The sequence below is a fragment of the Phodopus roborovskii genome, unplaced genomic scaffold, assembly GCF_943737965.1.
Source record: "Phodopus roborovskii unplaced genomic scaffold, PHOROB, whole genome shotgun sequence".
Lineage (NCBI taxonomy): Eukaryota > Metazoa > Chordata > Mammalia > Rodentia > Cricetidae > Phodopus > Phodopus roborovskii.
Genome location: NW_026126517.1, coordinates 39276840 through 39299837, shown reverse-complemented (window position 1 = coordinate 39299837; position 22998 = coordinate 39276840). Strand labels below are relative to the sequence as shown.

Here is a 22998-nt window from a genome sequence, read left to right as displayed (position 1 = left end):
TGACAGCCTAGACAGCCAATTAGCACATGTTCCGTATATGCTATATTTGGTGAAAACAAAGAAAAAAACATGTAAGGACATTTTTTTTACTGGGATTGTCTATTTTGGGGATTGAAGGACTGCTGAAAGAAATTACTGGTCCCAACCAGTGGGAAATGGACCCTCACTGCTTTAGAAACAGGAGGCAGTTTTGGAATTCTTGTTCTCACTCTGTTCACTTGTACAGAGATTAAGAAGTAAATTATTTAACCTTTATTTCCTTTTTACTTTTGTCCCCAGCACATACTCAGGGTCTGTCCAGTTGCCCAGAAGCAGGAGGCATCTGTGACATCCCTCCAGCAGCATAGTGTGGGCTACTGTTTTGTACAGTTGTGACTTAATACTCAGCTTTGTGTTTGTTTCACTTTGATTGAGAATGGCACCAGGTGTGGTTGGTCTGTGTTCGGATTTTTGATGGACTTTAAAATTTAAGTAATAGATTTATATATCATTTATGGTAACTTGGAACACTATTAACCATACACATTTTATGCATTTGTGGATTATCTAAATTCTTGATGTTTTTCGATATCTAGGCTAACCGGTGTTTCTTCTGGTTTGTTTAAGACATCACCAAGTTACACACATGCACAAGTGGGCCTATACAATTGAGACCACTAAAAGATCAACTGTGTTTTAATTCTGTTTGCCTGTGTATATTCTTTATGTAAAATATACTGCTTTTATTGTTCCTTTTCTGTTTTAAAATTGATCGTCTTTCACGTTGGCTATCAAATAAAAATATTAAATTAAGAGTTTATCTTTTAATAAAGGAAATTAAACTTGACCAACTTTGTCATTTAGGTTTTGTTTATCAGAAACCAGTTGTCCACAAGAAGATCACTTCCCACCCAACCTTTGTGTGAAAGTGAATACAAAACCTTGCAGCCTTCCAGTAAGTTCTAAACACAATTTTGAAGTACATTACCTATATGACTATTACATAAATCATCTTAGAGGTTTTTAATTCTAATGTTACATTAAGGAACATTTTGGAGACTAAAGCTGGTGCTTGCTTAGTATGGAAAAGACCCTGGGTTTAGCCCTACTACTACAGGGAGGAGACATTTTACTGTGTAGTCATGTGACTCGGTGGGGCATGGAGACTTCAGTTAGCAGCTGTGACATGAGCCATGCAGAGAAAATTATAGCATTGCCTGTGGTAGCATCAATGTTGTGCTGGGTTTTAGGGGGACAGAATCCTGTGAGCCTGTATGCCTGTATGCCTGTATGCCTGTAATGAGCAGAGTTCAGAAGGCTTCTGTGTCTTAGATGCAGTGAGCATAGGAGCTATGCTTGTTTCCCCTGGAATGCTCCTTGTTTGTATACCTCCTTAAGCCATTGTGAACTCATTTTGATTCGTAGACAAGATCACTGCCCCCCCCCCTAAAGTGAGACTGTTAGGTTGTTTGGAGGGATCATTGCCTAAGTAAGTCATAAATGTTTGCTTCCATACTTTTAATGAAAATACTTGTATTTTCTAGCATGTAATTTGTAGGTTTTTTTTTAAAGAAATGGAAACAATTATGGAAATAGAAATAAATTATATTTCTTCCTTAGGGTTACCTTCCACCTACTAAAAATGGTGTGGAACCAAAGCGACCTAGCCGACCAATTAATATCACCTCACTTGTCAGATTGTCCACGACAGTACCAAATACCATTGTTGTTTCTTGGACTGCGGAAATTGGAAGAGTAAGTAAGCTTTTGTTTGTAGCTCTTTTCTGTCATGAAGAAGGCTTAATTGCCATGGCTGCCTATAATGTGTGAATTATAAGGTAGTGAGTAGAAAGAGATTTTTGTCTCACAGTGAATTTTTAGGCTATTCCTACTTGAAAACAGGATCATATAGTCTCTATTGGTTTTTCACTCTATAATTTATCATAAACTTCTTCCTGTGTCATTACATATTCTTCTGCAGCATGTTAATTGACTATATCATATAGTGATAAGAATATGTACTATTTAACCTATTCTCTGATGTTGAGTGCTTAGCTTTGTATATCCTGGCAGATGTAGCTTTGCATACATGCATGATGATTTCCTTACAGTAAATTCTCAGAAGTAGAATTTTTGAGCCAAAGAGCATGAAGAATTTTGAGAAGTTTTATGTGCATGACAGATGGCTTTCTCCAAAGATGTACAAATGTGTTCTCTGACTTACAGTGTTTATTTGCATGCCTGCAAACACTTCTTTTTAAAAATTCTTTACCATTAAGTAAATGTTAGCATTTAGTATCCCTTTTGATTTTGGTGAGAGTGAACATACTTGGTGTTTATACTTATTTACATTTTAAATATGCATCCATGTCAAATTCTCTTTTGTTCTTTTCTTAATTGTCTTCTAGGTTTAATATGCTGAGAATTCGCCCTTTGATACATCTTGTAAATATTTGTCTCTGGTTGTTAGCTTTTATCTATGTGGTTATTTCTATGTAGATTTAAATTTTCATAACACCAAATGTTAACCAGTTTTTTGCTTTGTAGTCTTTCCCCCTTCCCATCATGCTCTGTCTGCCCATGCTTGCCAAACTTATGTTATTAAGCTAGACTCCTAGATTACAAAGGTTTCATGTTTTATATTTAAATATTTAATGCATCTTGAATTCACATGTTGTATGAGAAAATTATTTTCACTAGTCAACCCAGTTCTAAATAAATGGTAGTTCTGAAACTACCATTGTTACATACATAATTTTTTATACTATGTTTCTGTTTCTGAACTTTTTCTATAGTGTTTCTTAGTCTAGCTTTCGTTTTCTAGGACACTCTTTTAAATTTTTGTTGAAAAATTATTGTAGCTTCCTAATGTAAACCCCTCTATTCATAAATTAAGATTATATCACTGCATAGTACTACTGTTGTAAGAACAAATCTTTGTTTCCTGGGGCCTGAGATCTAGGGGCTTTGTACATACACACTAAGAAATGTTCTGTTATTTAAATGCTAAAAAGGAGAAGTGACTGGGGGACCTTAGTGTAGTCAAGTACTTGAAAGAGAAGAGAGGTCAGGGATGGGCTTCCCTGAGGAAGCAGTGACTTGAGAGAAAAGCTAGAAAGATGGGAGTTGGGAAAGTTCAGAGGAAACACAGCAGCCCGGTTGTAGGGTTGAGCCTCTGCTTTCCCAAGCAACTGAGACAGCTTCACTGTTCCTGAAGTGTAGTGAACTTTCTGGAGACTAAGACTAGGCTCAACCATGCAGGGCTTTGTGGGAAATGTCAAAGGTAAGCATTCGCCCCTTCCCCCTTTTCTTTTTTCAAGACAAGCTTTCTCTGTATCGTCCTGGCTGTCCTGGAACTCATTCTGTAGACCAGGCTGGCCTTGAACTCTCAGAGATTCACCTGCCTCTGCCTCTGTCTCCTGAGTGCTGTGATTAAAGGCATGCACCACCACTGCCTGGAGCTTTTTCTCTTTTTCAGCAGAAAGTTTACATGTTTCTGTTTAAAACAGGATTACTCCTTAGAGTGATTAAGTAGTTGGGGTAGATGCCAAAATCATACAGCAGTCACTTCTTAGCCAACTATTACAGAATTGTTCATGGGAGTCTTAGCCAAGAATGATCAAGGAATGACACCCACTGTCAATATTTGGCCTCCACATGCACACACAAATGAACTTATAGACACAAAATAACTGTTTTACTTGTGAGCACACAGGTGACATTAGCAGGAAGTTTTGATAGAAGATTGAAGTGTTCAGTTGTGATGGGCTGGAGATAAGCTGTAGCGATGACGAATTACAAGCCTGTCACTTAGGAGAGAAAAGGCGATGTGCTGGAAGGATATGAGATTGGGAGTTCTTTGTTTTAAAGACAGACTTTTTAATGTGTCTGGATGATGGTGGGGATCTTTTAGAGAGTGAGAGATACAACAGGAAGGAGGCAGGAAGGACGGTGAAACGACTGGAAAGTCACATTCTGACTTTTTCTGGGTGATTTCTCTTAAATCTGTCAGGAAATAGGAGTTAAGAGAGAAGGACTTGAAGAGAATTGGCAAATTTATTAGCATGAGACTCAGTGAACCTTCTCTTCACACATGAACTGTGGAATTACTTAACCATGTGTCTTCCTCTCCCTTCCTCACTCTACCTCCAGGGCTTTCTCAGACTCTTGAGTAAGATTTCTTTAGTCATAGATGGAAGTTAGGGGACTGGGAGGGTTTTTTAATGGTAATAAATAGGGTTAACAATTCCAGAACCATGTTTCTCTATTTATTCAAATTCTTGATGCTCCTCAGTAATTGAATAGGTTTAGTATCTGAGTTCTGCATCCTTTTTTTTTTTTTTTTTTTTTTTTTTTTTTGAGGGGTGGGGGTTCAAGACAGGGTTTCTCTATGTATCCTGGAACTAGCTCTGTAGGTCAGGGTAGCCTCAAACTCACAGAGATCCACCTGCCTGTACCTTCCAACTACTAGGACTAAAGGTGTATACCACCACTGCCTGGCATAAGTCCTGAATCCTTTTTAATTCTGTATTAATTTTATTGTTGCTATTTCAAGTGTATCTCTTGTTTCTGTTAGATTTTCTAGGGTTATTTATTGTTGGCTTATTCAGAAACTACTAGTTTATGGACATTTCCTACTTATGTTCATTTTTTTTTTTTTTTAGTTGATTTCTTAGTATTTACAGGAAGGTGGTGTTTAGTTTGAGATTGTCATTTACACAAATACATACTATGCCTTAGTTCTTCTACTAACTGGAACTTTTTAAACACTACATAGGTGCTACTGAACATCTTTATTGTTCCTTTGTTAAGGAGAATATTACCCCTGTTTTAGTATTTAGTATTAGAATGGGGTGTGTGTGTGTGTGTGTGTGTGTGTGTGTGTGTGTGTGTGTACATATAAACAGAGAGCACCAGTGTCCTCTTACTACTCTTTGATACACCTCTGAGCCAAGGTAGCCAGACTAGAAGCCAGCCAAACCCCCAGTTAGACAGTTCTGTCTAACCACTAATTATAAACCTTTGTAAGAAAACCCTACCTAGGAGTACCACCGGATACTGTTCCGACATGGCCAAGTCCAAGAACCACACCACACACAACCAGTCCCGGAAATGGCATCAAGAAACCCCGATCGCAAAGATATGAATCTCTTAAGGGGGTTGACCCCAAATTCCTGAGGAACATGCGCTTTGCCAAGAAACACAACAAGAAAGGCCTGAAGAAGATGCAGGCAAACAATGCCAAGGCAATGAGTGCACGCGCAGAGGCCATCAAGGCTCTTGTGAAGCCCAAGGTGGTAAAACCCAAGATACCAAAGGGTCCTGGCTGCAAACTCAGCCGTCTGGCTTTCATCGCTCACCCCAAGCTTGGGAAGAAGATTAGAAAGTACATGGCCAAGGGTCATAGGCTCTGCCAACCAAAGCCCAAGGTTCAAACCAAGGCAGAGGCCTCGGCTCCATCTAAGGCCCAGGCTGCAGCTCCAGCTCAGGCTCCCAAAGGCGCCAAGGCCCCATAGAAATGGTTTCTGCCAACTGTGAAGACAGATGGACTGGTGTGACACATCTACACACTTCTGCAGATGACCTGTGCCCTATGCTGTTTTTACAAATAAACTTGAGGCAAGATCTGTTAAAAAAAAAAGAAAGAAAGAAAAGAAAAGAAAAAGAAAACCCTACCTAAGTTCTGATGCTCAAAGCTCATAACTTCTGTCCCACCACGAGGGGTTTTGGTTTGCTTGGTTTGGTTTTAGACAGGATCTTCATTATGTAGTTTTAGCTGGCCTGGAACTCAAAGAGATCTACCAGCCTCTGCTTCCGAAGTGCTGGGATTAAAAGTGTGTGCCATCATGCCCAGCCCCACTATTAGTTTAGAACTTAATTATATGAATGATATATTTGCAATATTTCTCTTTTGGTGAATTTCTTTATTAGAAATGGATTTGGGTTGTTGTTAAAATAGTTACCTCCTATGCAAGAAGCTCATGGTTTTATCCCAAGCACTCTGAAGATTGGAGACACATACCTATTCTCCAGTAGTCAGAAAGTAGAGGCAGGAGGATCAGAAACACATCATCATCTTTGGCTCCATAACATCCTGGGATGCATCAGGCCCTGTCTAATACAAAAGCAAAAAAAAAAAGAATTTTAAATTTTATAGAAAAAGTTGAAACCAGCAGAGCATTGGTGGCACATGCCTTTAATCCTTACACTGGGGAGGCAGAGGCAGGTGGGTCTCTGTGAGGCCAACCTGGTCTACCAAGCTAGTTCCAGGACAGGCTGCAAAGCAATACAGAGAAACCAAAAAAAAAAAAAAAAAAAGTTGAAACCTGTGATATATTATTTACAATTTATTAAAGCTTGCTTGAGGATTCAGAAAGCAAAGCCAGCCTCAAGCTATAGAAGTCAGGCAGTGGTGATACACACCTTTAATCCAGCAACTGTAGAAGCTAGGCTGTGGTGGTACACACCTTAAATCCCAGGACTCAGGGTTAAGAGGAATCTGGATCTCTGTTAGTTCAAGGCCACACTGACTATATGAAATCGATCCAGTCCTAAAAGAAACAGTTCACACAATGGTGATCTCAGCACTTGGGATCACTCTCCTTTTATTCCAGCATTAGGGAGGTTTGAGACAGGAGGATATGGCTGGGCAGAGAAAGGGATATAAGGAGGTGGAGACAGGAATTCAAGCTTTTTTGCCTCTGAGGTGTTGTGGAGACAAGATTACCATTTACTGGCTTGGCTGCTTTGCTTCTCTGATCTTCAGTTTGAAATTTGAACTTTCTCATAACTAATTACAATATTTTTAAATCACTAGTTTAATTAAGCTTGTGATGGTACTCTGACTAGTCTGTGCAGAATGTCTTGCTACATTACAGACAGATACTACATAGCTTATCCTGGTAGTTACTTGGGAGGCTGAGGCAAGAGGATCTCAAAATTAAAACCTGCCTGGTCAGTTCCAGGCTAACTTAGTGAGATCCTGTGTCTCAAAGTGAAAAGTAAAAGCAAGACGGAGATTATCCTAGTGGAGGAATGGAGGAAGAAGTTTTTCTTTTCAAAGAAGATAAGTAAATTCCACATAGTATCTGACAGAGAGAAGAACATTGCAACTTCTTGTTCTACTCTGTGGCATTTTACTTTATTGAGACTTTATTAAACTTTTCCTGTGGATGGAGGAATCATTTGGATACTACTGTAAGAAGGAGACAGAAGGACTAGATATTTTGGTTATGGAAAAAGTATTTTATGAATGTCAGCAGTTATACAGACTTTTGGGGAAAGTACAGACAAAATTAACAATGTGAGATGATTTATATAAAGAATTGGCCCTTGAGGGGCCAGCAGAAGCACTGTCTACTTAGCCACTGTTGTTTTGGAGAATCTTTGTGTGTAATGTCGCCTTGTGACGTTGGTACAAGTAGAATTTCTTTCCTGGCATTCTTGCAGCTTTTATTTTCTTCTCTGGTTACATGTTTGAACTAGAGCACACATACCTTTTCACTGAAGGTTTGTTTTTTTTTTTTGTTTGTTTTTTTTTTTTAAAAACAAAACAAAAAAAAAAAAAACTTGATCTCATCATAATCACTACTAATAGAAAGTCCTGGGGTGTTTCCAAGTCTGAACTTTGAAGCTGTCAGTCCAGAACCTTACTGTTGATTAGAATCTCTCCAGTTTCTGTTTGACTTGAAGCATTGAACAGTTAAGGAGTGATGGCTTGAGTTTCCTCCTAAAAGAGGCTTATCACTTCTATATTAGATTAATAAATTGTGTGCTTTAAAATGTGGGGACATTGTAAAGTTACTTTTTTTTTTTCTTCATAAAAACACTGTGTAATGTACTGCTAAGTAAATTTGCTGTTTGCTACTTCAGTTTTTTGAGGGTTTTTTTTTTTGTTTGTTTGTTTGTTTATTTTTTGGGTTTTTTTTTTTTCAGAAAATATGCAACATGTGAGCACAGATAGGTTTCTGAACCTCACAGGAAATGTAACCTTTCAGAGGGCTCTGCAGGATGTGTCCTCTTGTGCTAAGAGGCAGATACATATTTAAAAATGTAAAACTAAGGCTGGGAAGATGGTTTAGTGGTGGAGTGCCTTTCTAAAGAACCTTTCTTTAGTTCCTAACACTGCTGGATGGGTGAGTGGGTGAGTGGGTGGATAGGTTAGAATATTAGTGAGACTAGAGCTTGTTCCAGGACAGGCTCCAAATCAATACAGAGAAACCCTGTCCCGAAAAACAATATCCGTGAGACTAGACTAAGGTTCTAATAAACTCTGGTGTGTAGAAGCAAAAATTGGTGGACTACACGGTCCTTGTTCACTGCCTTTTGGAGTTCTTGCCTTTCTTGGTTTTACTTCCTAAGCCATCTAAGCAGTTACATGATCATTAGCATATTGTGTAATCTGTGCCTCGGTTTCATCAGCCTTTGAAGATTTAGTAGTATTTGTTTCCTACTATAGGCTGCAGGCAAAGTTGAAATGAGGTCTGTGGTATATATCAGGAGTGCCTTGAAAACCGTTGCTATAAAGAAGATGATAACTCTGCTTCCTCATTTCTTTTCAAGTGTCTTGATATATTTTATTCCAGCACAAAACAGAAAAAAGATCCTTCTCATTCTGACCTTTCTCTCTTGTTCCTTCATAGTCTTGGCACTCTTTTCTTCCTCTTTTCCAGTTATGAACCCTTCACTTAGCTTGGCTTGCTACCTGTTTTTCGTACCACCTTCTCAGGTAGTCCTTGCAGGCATTGGGTATCCTGCTTGTTCATCTTCAAGAAGTGCTTCTCTGTACAGCCTTTACTGATTCACCCACATGATGTGCTCATGACCAAAGTCAAGTATCTTTAGGATCTAGTGGCACCGTAGGCATGGTGAGACACTAAATAAGTAGACTAGAAACCCATCTCATTGGTAATGTTTAATAGCTACTATTTTACAATATGTGTTACCTCTTAAATACAGATTATGATACCTTCAACATCTTAATAGCCTTGGTTTATATTATTAGTCTTAATAGTATTCTTTCGAGTAAGAACCTTAAATCTATTAACTTGAAGCATTCAGTGCTGTATATAGAGTACAGCAGCCCTGGGTTGAAGTTCTCAGTGACACTTGTGCACTACAAGTTAAGGCAATTTCTTTACTTCTCTGCCTCAGTTTTCTCATCCACACACACAAAATAAGTTTTTAACCACCTCAGAAGCGAACAATCAGGATTCACCAAAACACCCAAGACAGTGCTTGACACATAGTAGGTATTGCAATAAATATTAGTTTTCTTTCCCTGTCACTGTGGGGTTGAATAGATGTGCTATTTACTTAAATATGTGATTGGTTTTCTACATCTTCTTTTTTTCCAGACCTATTCCATGGCAGTATATCTTGTAAAACAGTTGTCCTCAACAGTTCTTCTTCAGAGGTTACGAGCAAAGGGAATAAGGAATCCGGATCATTCTAGAGCTTTAAGTACGTATGATAAACTTACTTCACATATGCAACTAAACTATCTTGTTAAGGTTAGAATAGTGTTTTTTCTCACTCAGATTTTTTTTCTATTTTAAACCAGAGCCTGTGTAGAGGATTTAAAAACTCCCAAGTATCTAATATTGTGAACTTGTAAATTAATATCTAAAGGTAGTTGTAACGTCTTTGTTGTGAAACTTTATTTGATGATCTGTGTTTTACAGATCTTAATATTTACTTTGTAAAGTTACTTCCTGAATGTAATAATTTATTACAACTTCATAAAAACAGTGTTTAAAGAAATTTTAGGAGATGGAAAGGAAATCTTGGCATGACTTTCAAGAACATTATTTATGTTCTCAATAATATTTTATATCCGGGAGAAACACAATTATGTGATGGCTATCTGCTTGCTTTACCAAAGTAAAAGAAGTCAGTGGGAATATTTTTTGAGAATTTTATCCAATGACACACCACCACCACACATTCACACAATTCCCCCTTGGATGTTTCGTTTAGATATGTTAAAATTGAAATTAAATAAAGTATTCAAATGGACTTCTACCTCAAGTTTTGAGCATCTTTAGCTTTTCTAAAGAGATGATTTAAGTTCTTCCTTAATTCTCATTTTGAGAGGTGTGGGTTCTTTGTAGGAGAATTTAGAGGTAGAGGTTTGGTGCGTAGGAAGCAGCACATTCCATGCAAGAATGTGATAGCTGTTCTTGACTCTGTAGTTTAGGCTGGCTTCAAACTTGTTGTGATCCTCCTGCTTCAGTGCTGGGATCACAGGCAGGAGCCACCACACCTTGCACTTGAAGCTCTTAAAATGAGTTATTAATAGCAGCCTATTCTCAGATTTGTTGTTAACAGTATGATGGGGGGAAAGTAGGAGCACAACTTGTATCCTTTCTATACCCTTTTCTGTAGTGGAGTGACAGATCCTGACACCCTGATGAGCTGAACACCTGCAGTAGTTCCCTGGAGGTTGTTTTCCTGTACTAAAAGGATCCTTTTGAAAATGCAGATAGCTGGGCATGGTGGTACACACCTATAGGCAAAGCTGCTCAGTGGGCTGAGACAGGAGGGTCTTTTGAACCAAGAGCTGAAATGAAAGCACTGTTTGTGCATTTAGGGGAATGGAGGCTCCATGAGTCAGAGACAAGGAAATAGATCCTTCAGAGAAGAAAGCATAGACATCTACCTGGAATAAATGTGCAAGAGAGGCATTCTTCCTTTTTCACAGCCTAGCTGAAGTCATCCCTGGCTGACAGTCAGTCTTTATTGTTGCCTTGTATTGGTAGATTCTCATCTAGTCAGAAAGCATTATAGAATTATGTGGTAAACCATGGTGGAAAAGACAAAAAGATACATACCATGGAAGAAGGCAGGTGAAGCTTTTGGATTTAACAACAAAGTGGGCTGTTTGCACAGGCTCTTGTTCTGGGAGGCCTGGGTTGGGTTTTTAGGAACCCCATCCAGCTGCTGTTAAGCAGCAAAAACTACTTAATTCCAAAGCTAATTACTTTGCATCTTTTTGCACTGGTAGTCTGAGTGAGAGTCTTGTGGCCCAGTGGTGCCAAAATGACAAGGACAGACTAAGGAGACATTCTCAGCCTAACCCTGCCTCTCCTGTTCCTTTGTTCTCCTGAGGTGCTTGTTGTCCAGGTGAACAAATGGAACATTAATTGGATTTTACCAGTAAGAAATATATTGTAGGAACTTGAGAGGTGGCTCAGAGATTAAGAGCACAGGCTGCTGCTCTTCCAGAGGTCCTGAGTTCAATTCCCAGCAACCACATGGTGGCTCACAACCATCTGTAATGAGATCTGGTGCCTTCTTCTGGCATGTAGGCATACATGCAGACAGAACAATAAATCTTTTTTTTAAAAAGAAGAAATGTATTGCAGTTAACTAAAAAGGCACTTGCCTCTATGTTACCTATAAAGAAATAACTTTCCCCAAAAATTATGTAAGTAAAATATGTTGTATTTTATAAAATATCCTTATATTTTATAATGTTTTAAATTATAAGAAAGTATCACTTCTCAGGATTTTTTGGGGGAGGGGGTGATAAAATAGTTTTTCGTGTAACAGTCCTGGCTGTCATGGAACTTGCTCTGTAGATGAGGCTCCCCTCAAACTCACATATCTGCCTCTCTCTGCCTCCAGAGTGTTGGGATTAAAGGCGTGTGCCACCAACATCAGGCTTTCTCTGGAATGTTTGAAGCATGAACTTGCTTACAATTGCATTGATTGTAAGTAATACTTAACCTTATAAGGAAGGTCTGCTGACAGTTGTGTTAGTCAAATCCATGCATTATCGTGTTATTGGAATAAGGCTGATAGTATTTAAAATTTAGTCTTCTCATTGAGAAAATGTATTCTGTGGGCTGGAGAAATGGTTCAGCCAGTCAAGGCAAGGCTCACAATCAAATGTCAAGATAAAATGAAGTGAGTTCTGTATTTTCATTCAAGAAATTAAATGAAGAATTTACTGTGTTCTAGTAAGAACATAGCACAGCTTACACAAGACCACACCTCTGTATCTCCCAAAAGTTTGAAATCTGATGGGAAAAGCTGACCAAGTCATTAGTAAGTTATAATTGTGGCATGTGTCTTAAGGAAGACAGCAAACTCTGAAGAGACACCACAGGGTATTCTAGTCCTGTCTGTGATGCTAAGGACAGTACTGGGAGTGAAGAGGAGTTGTTAAGCCCCAGGATAGGAAGGGAATGTGTCCAGTGAAAAGGCCTGGGAAACTACGATACTGAAAAGAAGACTACTGGGGCGTGGGACTGTGTAAATTCATAGTGCTGTAAAGGTAGATAGATGGTAGAAAGCCATAAAAGGATTCTTAAATAGAGGAATGATCTGATCATCAGTTGGAGGACAAACGAGGAGCAAGTCTGATGCTCTGGAGCCAGTTAGGAGCCTTTCACTTAGAAAACCAAAACCAAGTTTGTTATTGTGTGTGTATTTGCACGAGAGAGGGTGGCTGTATTGGGGATGGAAGTCAGAGGACAGCTTTGGAGTCCTTTCTTTCTTTCACCTTTGCATCTGTTCCAGGAGGGTCAGTTTGTGCAGCAAGTGCCTTAACCCATGGAATATTGCATTGGCTGCATTCTTAAGCACTGTATTCCACATTAATGTTTTTTTTCTAAAATGGAAAATGGAATTTAAAAGATGAGATTTTAAAAGAACTGAGTGCACTCTTAGACTTGTGGTGTTGGAGGTGTGCATGCATAGAAGGTGACAGTGCTCAGAAACACCTCACTGGTCCTTCACTCCAATTTCTAGTTCCTCTTGTCTCATGTGTTCCTGATAAGTCTCCTTCATACCTTAAAATTCTGCTTCTTGCTGGGTGGTGATGGCACACACCTTTAATCTCAGCACTTGGGAGGCAGAGGCAGCAGATCACTGTGAGAGTTCAAGACCAGCATGGTCTACAAATCAAGTTGCAGGCCAGCCAGGGCTAGACAGTGAGACCTTGTCTCAAGAAAATACCTCTACTTCTTGTTTGTCCTATTTCACTCAACAGTGGCAGTCTTCACTGGGCAGTGGTGGCTCATGCCTTTAAAAACATACAAATAAACAAGCAAACAAACACCAAGTTGTTCTGCACTGCTCTGTGTCCCTCCTGTAGCACTCACAGAGTCTCTGAGCCCTGTAGCTGCCCTGACTGTACTCAAGCAGTGACCACAGCAGTGCTCTCCAAAGCATTTCTACCTTGGAGGCTTTGCTGTGTTTGATACCAACCTCTTTCTCCTTGAAATTGTCTCCTCCCTCTTCTGACCTCAACCACCTTCCTTCAAGGGACTCTTAGAGAGAAGCATCCAAATGCTAGGCACAGTGGCCCTTAATCCCAGCCGGGGAAGGAGAGGTAGACTGAGAGTTAAGAGGCCAGCCAGGGCTGTGTGGTGAGACCCTGGGGGAGCAGTTGGGCATATATTCTAAATAGTCCCTGGAATTCCATGCTTGTTCTGTTTTTTGTGTCCACTCTTACTTCGTAAACTAGTACTAGTTCCCAAACATAAATATTCTTTCAGGTCTCTCCTCCAATTTGAGATTGCATAAGCTGATTCCCTTCCCCTAAACATTGCTCTACTTCATCAGAACCAAAAATTTAAAACTCATTCAGTTTTGTCAGCTGGCAACCTAAACCTTTCTCAAATCTGTCTTCTGTCATTGCCCTCATTTAAACCCTTACATCTTGTCTTTTTCTCTTTAAAAGCTTTGTCCTAAATAATGTATTCACCCCTTTATTGGCTTTTCTTGTCTCTTCCCTGGTAGTGGCCTAACTTACTGACATATGTCTGATCTTACCATTCTCTTTCATCCCCTGAGTGCCTGACACCTGTGAAATAAAATCTGCAGTTCCACTAGTGTGACATACAACACTGATGTGACTTTCTTAATACTACCCCAGATCTCTTTGTATTTATCTCTTTACCTCTCTCATATTTTACTTTGCAAAAACACATCATATTCCCTCTCTCCCCCCTCAGTGCTAGAATGTTCTTATTGCTTCAAAACTTCTAGCTGCTTCTACTGCCTCACTCCAGTGGTTCTTTGTTCCCCAGCACCTCCAGTCTCTTGGCTACCATCATTTGGAGAGGACCCCACTGAGCATCTCCTACTGCTGGCTTTCATCTTGGTCTTCTTGGAGTTCTCACTGCCTCACACACATAGTCAATGCTCACATTTTGTTGAGTTACTGTTCTTGCTTATGATCTTCCTGCTGCAGCTTCCCACATGAATTCTATACTCAATGATTGGTGTTAACTGATGAAATATAGAGTGGAATTGGTCTCTAAAACCTTTTGTATCTTCTGTTGAGCTTAATATGTTTACTTGTTTTCACCCTTAAAATTCTAAAAGATTGAATTAAAATATTCTGATATTAAGTGAGGGAGAGAAATCACTTATAACCCAAAATAGCACCATCTAATAGGGCAGTCTAAAACAATTATACAGTTGTATGGTAATCACCAGCTACATGGCTAATACAAGGTGACTAATACAACTAAGATGTTGAATTTTTAAATTAAATTATATTTTAATGTATTTAATACAGGTTCATTGTGCTAATACTAGTAACTCATAATAAAAATTCAGCTGGGCAGCGGTGGCCCACGCCTTTTAATTTAATCTCAGCATTTTGGAGACAGAGGCAGGTGGATCTCTTGAGTTTGAGAGCAGCCTGGTCTACAGAGCAAGTTCCAGGACAGCCAGAAAAACTCTTACCTCAAAAAACAAAGAACAACAGCCAAACCAGGGAAACATTAGCAAGATGACGTTTACACATGACTAGCTATAACTTTAGTCATAAAGCACTCTTACCACTGCAGATCATGGTAACACAAGAAAACCACCTCTAAAGGACTTCCCACAAATGCAAAGTTTTGCTTTTCCTGCCTCCTAGCTATCTAACTATTCCAACTAAGTTGCTTTAAAGTAATATTTTCCCCCTCAATTACTTTCTTTGGCTTTTTGTCAAAAGGAAAAAGAAAAAAAAAAAGATTGACCATTGGTATGTTAGTCTGTTCCTGGACTCTTCCATTGGCCACATTCTCAATTACTGTGGCCTCTTAGTAAGCCTTGAAAACAGAGTCTCCCCCCTCTTCCTTTTTCAGAGTTATTTTGATTATAAGTCCCTTATAGAAAATAGTATTCCAAGAAATTGTTTGAGCATTTGTGAAAAACTGAAAAAGAAAAATTATTTAATTACTACCTTTATAGATGCAAAAGAGACAGTTGGCTAAATTTAACATCTATTCCTGATTTAAAAACAAAAAAGAAACTCTGAGCAAAATATTAAACAATAAGGGAACTGCCTCTATGTTACAACTATTTATTTAAACAAAAAACTTGAGTTAGTATAATAGTGGTAAAACTTGAATGACTGTGAATAAAGTTAGAGGGTTGGGGTTAGAGGGTTGGGGCCTACCGTTGCCCTGAGGTCCTAGCTAGTACATTAAGGAAGGAAAGATAGCGAGTATGGGTGCAGGATAATTATTATCTTCATTTGCAGATTATTTACACAGGAAAAAGACCCAAAGAATCTCTAAAGAAGCTGCTAGAACAAATACATGAGTCATGAGTTGGAAAATTCATGATCAATACATGTTACTGAATTGTATTTATTATTAATGCATAACTGGAAAATGTTGAAATTCAGACAGTTATGCATCCTTAGAGAAATGTGGCATAAAAGATGTGCAAGGTGTAGATGCTGAAAACCTCAAAGTCCACCCCCAGTGACACAAGTCTCCCAACAAAGCCACACCTCCTAATCCTTCTCAAATAGTGCCACTCCCTCGTGACTAAGTATCCAACTGTATGACAGTGGGGGCCATTCTTATTCAAACTACTACATATGGGAAGTATAAAGAATCTTTTATAGCAAACTGTAGGACACTAGAAGAATAGCCATGGAAAGTAAAATTGTTGGTGCCTCCTTTTTTTGAAAATTATAGGAAGTTTGAACTGAAAAGAGTTTAAGAAATTATCTGGTGTAGATTCCAGATTTACAGTAACATTAAGCTGAAAGAGGCAGATTGACTTGCTAAAGACAGCACAGTGAGTTTATGGGTAAACAGCAGGATCCAGTTACATGGTAAAGAAAATAGTTGAACCTTTTGTTTTCATAACTTATTTTTATCATTACTCTTTATTACTTTCCCTTAAAAGAAATTAATATAAATTAATCATACTTTTAAAGAAAATCACTGGTTTCTTTGAAAAATAATTTAAAGGGCCTGCCATCCCTACACATGGAAGCTGCTGTTGGTCATCCCTGTGGGCTGTGATGCAGTACCAGGGCTTTGCAGGAGCTTCAGCTAGGCTACAGGGAGTTCTTCCCTTGCTTCCTCTGAAGGGCATAAGCTGTGTGACTGCTCTTAGCTTTCCAGTCAGTTGATTAGACGATAATTGAGTAGATTATTTTGGAGTTATTTAAGTTTCAGATTTTAAGCTTTTTAAAAAACATGTTATATTGGTAATGTCTTTAATAAACTTGTTCTGTCTGTTTTCCCTTCAATGCATTTCAGTTAAAGAGAAATTAACTGCAGATCCAGACAGTGAAATAGCTACCACCAGCCTCCGGGTTTCACTGCTGTGTCCAGTAAGTGTTTGCTAATACTTGTCTTTGAGGGTGGTATGTATACTTCTTTCTACTGAGCATGAGAAATCCTGCTTACTTGAAGAATCTACCCACTCTATACTGTCAGAGTTTATCAAAATGGAAAGACACTGAGTTCAAGGCCAGGCTGGTCTCCATATCAGACTCCAAGATGACTTTGTCTTTAAAAAAAATTAAAAACAACAACAAAACCCACAAATGGGGCTGGAGAGATGGCTCAGAGGTCAAGAGCACTACCCATTCTTCCAGAGGTCCCAAATGGTGGCTCACAACCATCTATTATGGGATCTGATGTCTTCTCCTGGTATGCAGGCAGAACACTATATACATAATAAATACATAAATCTTTAAAACACACACATATACAAAAAGATGCAATTCCCAGCGACACACACACACACACACACACACAAGCACCAGATCTGGTAACCTATGCCTATAATCACAGAACTTGGAGTGGGGTGGGATGGGGTGCTGAATCAGATGGATTAGCATGAGTTCAAGACCAGCTGAGCTACACCATGTCTCAATTTTTTAGAAAAGAAGGAGAAAATCCTGGTTTGACTGACTGATTGCCTTACAATTAACTTAAGAATACGTATGATCTAGAAAGGGAAGCTTAAGAAACTTTATATTCAAATGAAAAAAATATGATGAAATTATTAAACCTATAAGCAAAAAAAAAAAAGTGTTGTTGAAGTTCATTTCATACCTAATTTGTTGTTGGGCCCACCAGCATTAGAGATGGCAATTGAATATTGCCTTCATATGAAAGAAGGTGAAATTGCTGACATTTTGATTACCTCTTGTTCTATAATTGATCAAATTAACTATTTAAATATATGAAGAATGAGAGGACACAGGTGTTTCCTGATTTGCCTGGATTGTTCAGAAAGGTGATACCATGTTGAAAGCATTGAGATCACACTAATCTAAGTGATGGTAGTCCTTATGTTCTTGAAGAAGCAAGAGGATTTTAAAAAATGAAATGGTACTTACCCTACATCTTAGCCTTGTATTGCTTACTAAGCTTTGTCTTGGCTATAAAGTCATTGGTGTTTGCTTAGTTTTTAGTTCTGTTTTTTTACATGTTTCCTAAAGCCGGGTTCCCTACTTGTTACACACCTTCATGGCCTTCATGTTTTCTAGAAGAAACAAAGTGCAGGAAGCTGCACTCCTGTGGCCATGGCTCTGTCATCTGCTGTGTGGAGGACTTCCCTTCTGAGCTGTCTTTATAGCCCATCTTCCTTAAGAATTGTCAAGCTATTTTCAGTTTTTTGAGACAAGATTTCTCTATGTAGTCCAGGCTGTCCTGGAACTCACTTTGTGGAGCAGGCTGGCTTCGAACTCACAGAGATCCACCTACCTCTGCCTCCTGAGTTCTGGGATTAAAGACATGTGCCACTACCACACAGCTAGATTGTTATTATTAAAAGTTCTTTATAACCAGATAAATGTTATCACAGTCTAAACATAGGCTGTAAAGAAATGTAGGTTTGTTGTTGTTTATAAATAGATAAATAATGGAGAATTAGCTGGGAAATAAAAGGACAAACCATTTTTTTAAGAAGCATAAAATTGTCTCAAGACCAGGAAAGGTAGAAAAATGAGAGGGAAAACAAAACTTAAAAATAAACAAAATAATTTAAAATGTCATATATCATTCTTTTTCTCCAAATCCTGACTTGACCTACTTCCCTTTTCATGGTTTCTTGCTGCTTTGTTTTATTGTAAAACCCCAGTTGAGAGAATTTGATAAATTCAGAAAAACACAGAAGCTTCATTTCCTATTTAAATCACTAGAGGAATCTTTTTCCTTTGTATTCCCATCTTAAAAGTGTTTACTGCTGACCAATATGTAATATTTATAATGTTGAGCAATCACATGAAATGTGTTCATATAAAGAAGCAGCTCAGGGTATATGACAGCAGTTTTATTTATGGAGTAAGATTTGCATTCTATGGTTCAGGTGCTTTCCCATGTTACTAGGAAATGTTGATCACATTTTGCTTCTTACACTACTTGATTTAGTAAGCTGGCTTCTAATTTTTGTTCTTAGTCCCCCTGTGTTCTCTCTCATTAGTTCTGACAGTTTTAGAAATTCATTGTAAATTAGCATCTGCTTTCAAAATTCAGATTATTAAAAACCCTACTATATATAATATATAATTACAATACGTCATGAGTTTCTGTCTGGCTAAAGGGATAACTCCCTACAGTTATTCCAGAACATCAAGGCCATATATTTTAGGTATGTTTTTACTCAAAAATAAAATATAATTGTGATAACTCATCTATATATCAAATTTATGGAATCATAAAAGGAGATTTGTTCTTGGAAATATGTAAATATGCTGTCTTACTGTGCATTTCTATTTCCCTTTTGTAATATGCAGAGCCCAGAGTAAATGAATTTCTGTTATTTGTGTGCCATTTAGCTAAAGGCAACAAAAATAATTAAAATGCGTCTGCTCTTTGAGGATTGTCATTTCTAATTTATTAATACCAGAGACAGAAGTGTTGAAGTCAGATGTGGGCTGTACCATAGACCTGCAAACCCAAATGCAGATAATTTAGAGTTTATAGAAGAGAAAGTAAACTAGAAATTATTTTATGAGTGTTTATTAGTATGGAAAACATCACACTTTTTATGAGAAAAAGTACATGTTGTCATGACACTGTAGGGTGTATGCTGGCTTAGACTTACATCTAGTTTTTTCTCATGCAGCATCATGAGCAGCAGCACCATTATGTAAAGTCAGCCTCACTAGAAAGCATGTTTGTTGGTAGATGATGCAAATATCCATTTGTCCCACAAAGGGAAGAGAACTTTGTAATCAAAAGACTAAATGGCTCAGCACTCACCCTTTCCAATACCAAGTTAGAGGATAATCGATAAATGCTTATGTGATAGACACTTAAATCTTTAGTGATTGATTTTAAAAATCAGAGATAGGAGGATTTTTTCACCGAAGAGTTATTTTATAATTCTTTGACTTGGCATTTGTCGTATAGCTAATAAAAGGCCATACTTTTGAACATGAACTTTTGCTTTCTTACTCCATTTATGATTGTCATTCTTACACTGTTTACCTATCAATTTGCTTTCAGACTGTAGATCACCTTGTCAGTGAAGTGCACCACGAAGACTCGGGATCATTTTCTTGCCTGTGTGCACAAAGGGCTAACTAAACAGCTTCATGACACCCTTTACTAAACTTGTATTCATTTTTATGATTTGATTTCCATAAGTACATGGGGGAAAAAAAAAAAAAAAAAAAACGCCAAAGAACAAACTAGTTTTGGCAACAGAAAATTCATTGCCTGTTTGTCATTAGCAAAGTCCAGCAAGATTTTCCAAGTTAGAATCTAGTTAATGGTGCCAAATTATTAAATGTTTATCTTGTTATTTTGATATACTTTCAGTGGGAGGGCATTTGTTTTTTTGGAACTGAGGATCATATTGCTCATACTGGCCTCAGATTCACTGTTCTACCCAAGGATGATCTTGAACAGATTCCAGACTCACATCTGTGAGTCACACACAATACAGGAACTCAGGACTTCCTGCATGTTAGGCAAATGTTGTACTGACTATATCTCAGTCCCAAATTGAATATTTTATATTTTATTTAATTAAACATTAACTATAAAATGCAGATTCCTTTTGGTTGCTTAATATCAAATGAAAAAACCATAGGTTGAAAGTCCTGTGGGAACTCAGTGCCAGAACATTAAGTTCCCAGATGCAGAGCTGTTAGGCTCCTCCCAATGCTTCATGGAAACAGTGAGTAAGACAGAAAGGATGATTTCAAAATCCAAGCAACAGACCATAGAATTTATACTCTGAAAGAGGTAGTTCTCAAAGACTTTCTTTTCACATGCCTTTATTCCTATAAAATTCCCAGCTGTCAGTCATCTTTCAGCATAAAGAGTTCTCTTAGGACTGCTGGTATGCACAGCTGACCGTTTATCAGCATACAAGACTATCATTCATTCTACAGTATAGCGGGTCCTTTTCCAAAGCTGGAGACAAGAACATGAGTCTGACCTGTTTCCAGTAGTAGATACACAAATAGTATAATCTTATGCAAGGGTAGAGCTGGGTGAGACACAGGAGAAGGGTACCCTCATTTTACTCTGGGTCTCTCCTCTCCTTGCTTTGGATATGATACATGGGTGTTCCTCTGTGTCCAGTGTCCTTTTTAAATTCTTCATCACTGCATCCGGGGGAAATAAGGAGGAAATGATGCTACTTTCCGGATAGAAAAGGAGGCCCAGAGAGGTTAAGTTTCTGCCCTAGAAGTACAGTAAATCATTGGTACCAGAACAATAATTTAGAGCCCTGTGACAGTTGGTTTCCTTGGTAGACCAGGAAATGACATGTTTCCTTGAAATTTTTGTAAGCCAAGAACCTTTTTCTCTTTTAATTTCCATACAGAAAGTCTTTTTGCATGAATTCAGCAAATATTATCATTATAGAAAGTGAGGGACTTACATATTCTGTGGCCATTATTGGCTTTGGGAACACTGTAGTAGTCATGGTACAGCATAGCATTCCTTGTGTAGGTCTCAGACAAGGTTTCTACCTTGGGCCTAACCAAGCAGCTTAGGACAAGTAAGAGTCAGCCTGTGTCAACTCAGCAATCATGAGGCAAGAAAAATGTCCCTGAATTATCTGGTGATGCTTGAGACCCAGGGCTGTTTGCTGTGAGATGATGTCCAGTAAGGAAAGAGATACAGAGTGCACAACACCTACTTTCTATTCCAGCTGCCCCTAGCCATTATGCCTCACACTGTGGAGGAAATGGGAGATTCTGGCTTCATCCCGTGAACTAGACAGTCATTCAGACATGAAGCTAGAGTCCATACTGATCTCCATGACTGGCCATAGTTAATAAGACCTTTCTTTTTCTAAATGTTTAATCAGACACTTAACATTTTTCAGATCAAAGACTGATTTAAGAATATGAGAGTGTCCCAGGTGTTGATGGTGCATGCCTTTAATCCCAGCACTAGGGAGGCAGAAGCAGGTTGAGGCCAACCTGGTCTACAAGAGCGAGTTCCAGAACAGCCTCCAAAGCCACAGAGAAACCCTGTCTCAGGAAGAGGGGAAAAAAAAAACAGTTGGCTGGAAATATACCTCAGCATGCACAAGGCCCCAGGTTCAGTTCCCACCCCTCACCCCCCACACATATACAGGAAATAGAGAACATTTTCAAACGAGTTCAGGCCTTTCCAACAAGAAACTCATCTTGCAGCCTGTAGATGGTGGTAAACGGTCCTTAAGGTAGACTAAATAGTCACTGTTTTGATATTCAAAGTAGTGTTTAATTAACCTGCAGGCAGGTTTCTCAGAACAATGTGTTTTTTGTTCTTCCATGGACACAACACAACCACAGTATGATTTTTATATTAAAAATTTTAATTTATTGAAATTAAAATGTAAGTTTAACATTTTCACATTTCCCTTAAGTGTTATTATTACATATCTATGTGTTTATACACATATATATTCCTAAATCTATAGATACAACCTCTTCAGTCCATATGATGGACTAATAGTTGTATGCCTATAATTTCAGGGCTCATCATTGGTATCTGATAGCCAGTTAGGAGGTTTATCCCTGGGGAAGACTGTTTATCCTATTCATGACATTGCTTAATTGCTTATATATAGTTCTCTGTCTAGGAGTTGGGCACTATGAGATTTCCCTGTATCACGTTAGCATGTCTGTGGGCATTATCCTTGGGTCCTGTTCTGCCAGCCATGTTGTACAGTGGGTGAGAAGCTTCCCTGTCATGTCTTGGAGGCACAGTGTCAGCAGATTTCATGCTTCTCTGACCTTGACAGTCTTCCTGCCCCCTCTTCCATGATGTTCACTGAGCCTTAGGTACAGGGGTTGTGCAGTGTGCTTGAGAGTAACATATATGCACATTGTATTGTAGGGAATCATTATTAAAACCTAAGATACTGAATAACAGATATTAATATTGACCTTTTCCCTCTCTTAAAGCTTGGGAAAATGCGGCTGACAATTCCATGTCGGGCACTTACCTGTTCCCACCTTCAGTGTTTTGATGCAACTCTTTATATTCAAATGAATGAAAAAAAGCCAACATGGGTTTGTCCTGTCTGTGATAAGAAGGCTCCATATGAACACCTTATTATTGATGGGTATGTATGTTTACATTTCTCCTTGTGTTTTAAAATGACCCTCTGTTATGCAAGTGTTTGAGATAAAACCTAGAGGTAAATTTTTCAAAGTAGGATTGATTTTCATTATTTGTGAAATCGGTGAGTAATTAACATTGTAAATTCTTTTCATCTTTCAGGGTTGTTTTAAAACATTTATGGGGGGGAGGGAATAGTGTGCATATGGGAATTAGAGGAAAACACTGGCAAGTTCATTCTTTT

The 22998-nt window shown here is 38.4% G+C and overlaps 1 protein-coding gene and 1 pseudogene across 2 annotated transcripts in view; both read left to right on the top strand.

The window, feature by feature from the left end:
* The window catches only part of Pias1 (protein inhibitor of activated STAT 1), a 111645-nt gene that overhangs the window by 72133 nt on the left and 16514 nt on the right, over positions 1–22998 (top strand). For both annotated transcript variants that reach the window (XM_051197711.1, XM_051197713.1), the window contains exons 5-9: positions 844–934; positions 1600–1734; positions 9336–9441; positions 16488–16561; positions 22598–22758. In XM_051197711.1, the coding sequence (XP_051053668.1) occupies positions 844–934; positions 1600–1734; positions 9336–9441; positions 16488–16561; positions 22598–22758 (567 nt within the window). The remainder of the gene's footprint in view (positions 1–843; positions 935–1599; positions 1735–9335; positions 9442–16487; positions 16562–22597; positions 22759–22998) is intronic.
* Positions 5014–5511, top strand: LOC127231864 (60S ribosomal protein L29-like; annotated as a pseudogene).